We start from the raw sequence: 2,835 nt of genomic DNA, 5'->3' as shown, positions 1-2,835 counted from the left end.
ACAGGCAGAACTTTCTTAAAGAAATGTGTGGGTAGGACATCCAGACAGCAGGAACTGGAGCTTCACTGACTTATAAAAATACTACATATAAAACCTTTAGAAAACTAAAGGCTGAAAACAAATAGTCTTTTGTACAATTAGCATTTTGCCTCTTGTTTCTGACTTAGCAGTCATCTATCCCTGTGTGTTTGTATTTTGTTGTGCAGAGTAATTTTATTTAATTATGTATTTTCAACATTAAACTGTATTTTAGGTTGAAACTGCCAATATTATTTGTCTGTTGTATTTTTTTTCTTTTTCAGTGACGAGTAAACGTTTCTCTGACCTTCTAACAACTGCCTGGTTTGTTGTATCAGGGCCTTAAAATATGACAGTCGGACCTGAAAGTATCAGATTATTAAATGAAGAATGTGAAGCCCACAGTGAGGTTCAGCCAATCAGAGAGCATGCTCATGTCATGTGATCAGTCCCAGGCCTCAAACAGTAAAACCTAAACCATGAAAATGTTGAACCTCCTGTAGCGATTTAAATGAATCCATTTAGATCTGAGCCACATTAGGCAGACTTGGTGTCTTTTTCTTGTTTTTGTTTTTTCAATGAGTTATTTAGTTGAACTGTGAATGTTTCAAGCTGAAGCTCTGCAGTGGGATTGTGGGTTAAATACTACAGTCAGGACTTTATGCTCAGCAGGAAGTCTAAAAACAAACTAATGTGGTTGAAGTGATGAAGTCCATCTGCTGCTGTTAAAACACCTCCAGGATAATCTGACAGATAAAAACTGTTACCAGGCAGAACATGAAGACTTTTATGGTTATTTCTGCTACATCACAGATGCAATCAGAGGCGAGTAGAGGAACCAAAATGTACTCGATAGCTTCAAAACAATTTTACTCAAGTAAAAGTAAAAAGTAGCCATCTGAATAACTAAAGTATTTGATAAAAGCTACTCAAGTCAAATCAGATTTAATATTTAAAATGATGTCATCATAATCATTCTGACAAAAATGTGAAGTTATGTGTAAATTCTCATGTTTTAGACGAACAAAAATCAACATGGGTACGTTTACAACATTCAGGCAGAACAAAGTTTTCCAAATTAGTTATTCAAAATAAAATGTATTAAATTAATACATATGGTAATGTGTGCACAGGGTAAAATACTTCCATTGATATATACAGGTTACTGCATATTCACCTGATCTCCAAATAGAAAATAACAGAACAACAAAGATTGTGTACAAACAGGAGGTCTCACTTAAACATAAACTGAGTTTGAGACTGAATCCAGAACATTTTTGATTAAAATGTTTGATTTCATTCAGTGAAGTTACTTGCAGTTTGTAGAGTATCCATTCATTTTATTCAATTGAGAGTAGTGAGACTTCATAAAATATTATGGAAGTAAAAATAAAAAGTGTCATAAAAATACTCCTAAAGGTACTTTGTAATAAAAAAAAGTTACTCCAGTAACTGTGAGTAGTCACTAGCAGCTCTCCTGTAGTCATCAGAAAGGTAAATGTATCAGAAACCAGAACAGGAAGCTTGGAGGGGATGTGGCTCTAAGCCGCTGTTGGTCCTTTCAGGGTGTTTCTGTCATCGTTTCAACAGTTGAGAACATGGAGGTTCGATCTGCTGCTGTGCTGCTGCTGCTGCTGGCGCTGCAGGCTGCTGCTCAGGAGGATAAATACTTTGAGATCGGCGGGACTCTGACGCTCAACCCAATGTCCTCTGGTGAGATCACCAGCATCACCTGGAAGCATAAGGGGAACGTTGTAGCTGAATACATAAAGGATTCGGTTCCTCTGGAATATCTGAGTGACTTAAAAGGCCGAACAAACGTGGACCTGACCACCGGAGTACTGACTGTCAAAGACATGAGAAAATCTGACGACGGGAAGTTCACGGTGGAGATCAACAACAGGGTCCTTCCTGTCAGCTTTAACGCTGTGGGGATCAAGCCTCTCCCTGAACCTGCAGTGGTTCTGAAAAACCCAACAACTTGCTACAAGAACTCGGACTCATGCAACCTGACCTGCAATGGAGACGTCAGAGACTCTGGACCCGTTCAGTACTTCTGGAAGCTGAGAGAAGATGGAGCCTGGAAGGAATCAGGACAGGACTGGATGCTCACAAAGATTCAGATGTCATCGGTTGAAAAGATCATCTGCAAAATTCAGAACCCGATCAGTGAGAAGGAGAGCGGACCTCTGCACATCCTGGTCTTCCCTCCACTCTGCAGCTTCATCTCTGATGTTCTGGGTGTTCTGATGAGATCTGTGGCTCTCCTGGTTCTGTTCGGTCTCGTTGTTTGGTTCTTTTGGCAGAACCGGATGTGTAGGTGCAGAACCAGAGAGGATAACCAAGCTTAGATTTACTTCAGGAATGTTTTGCTTTAGAGGAGAGAAACTCAGATAATTCATATAATAAAAACTTTGCTTTGAAAATAATAAATAGTCGAATGAAGCTGTTTGTATTGTGGAGACATGTTTCTGCAGCTGTTTATGACTTCAGCTCCTTATCAGCCTCCTCATTTTGTTCTCATGATGCATATTAATAGAAATAAGAAGCTTGTGGTTTTTGGTTCCTGCCTGATTTGTTATTAAATTGATGTGCTAACAGAATCCTCTTCTGTTCTCTTTAACCAGAAACATTAAAGTTTTGGATTCTCATGAATTTTCTTGGTAAATTTCTAAGTAAGCCGATCTAAAGCTTGAGAATTACAGTATCTGCGTTCCAGGTCTGCATTAAGGTTGATGACCCATTCAATAAATTAGACTGTTACTGAGAAGTTCATTTATTTCAGTAAGTCCATCACCAAGGGAAACTATTAATTAG

The 2,835-nt window shown here is 38.6% G+C and overlaps 1 protein-coding gene across 1 annotated transcript; it reads left to right on the top strand.

Moving 5' to 3' along the window:
• Nucleotides 1–1,616: 1,616 nt before the first annotated feature.
• On the top strand, nucleotides 1,617–2,573 carry LOC103149017 (T-lymphocyte surface antigen Ly-9-like). Its single transcript, XM_016679606.1, has one exon. The coding sequence runs from the start codon at nucleotides 1,617–1,619 to the stop codon at nucleotides 2,367–2,369; it is 753 nt and encodes a 250-aa protein (XP_016535092.1). The 3' UTR covers nucleotides 2,370–2,573.
• The last annotated feature ends 262 nt before the right edge of the window (nucleotides 2,574–2,835 follow it).

This window comes from Poecilia formosa, unplaced genomic scaffold (assembly GCF_000485575.1).
Source record: "Poecilia formosa unplaced genomic scaffold, Poecilia_formosa-5.1.2 Scaffold216, whole genome shotgun sequence".
NCBI classification, from domain to species: domain Eukaryota; kingdom Metazoa; phylum Chordata; class Actinopteri; order Cyprinodontiformes; family Poeciliidae; genus Poecilia; species Poecilia formosa.
The sequence above is the reverse complement of the archived record's forward strand: the minus strand, read 5'-3'. Positions and strand labels throughout refer to the sequence as shown.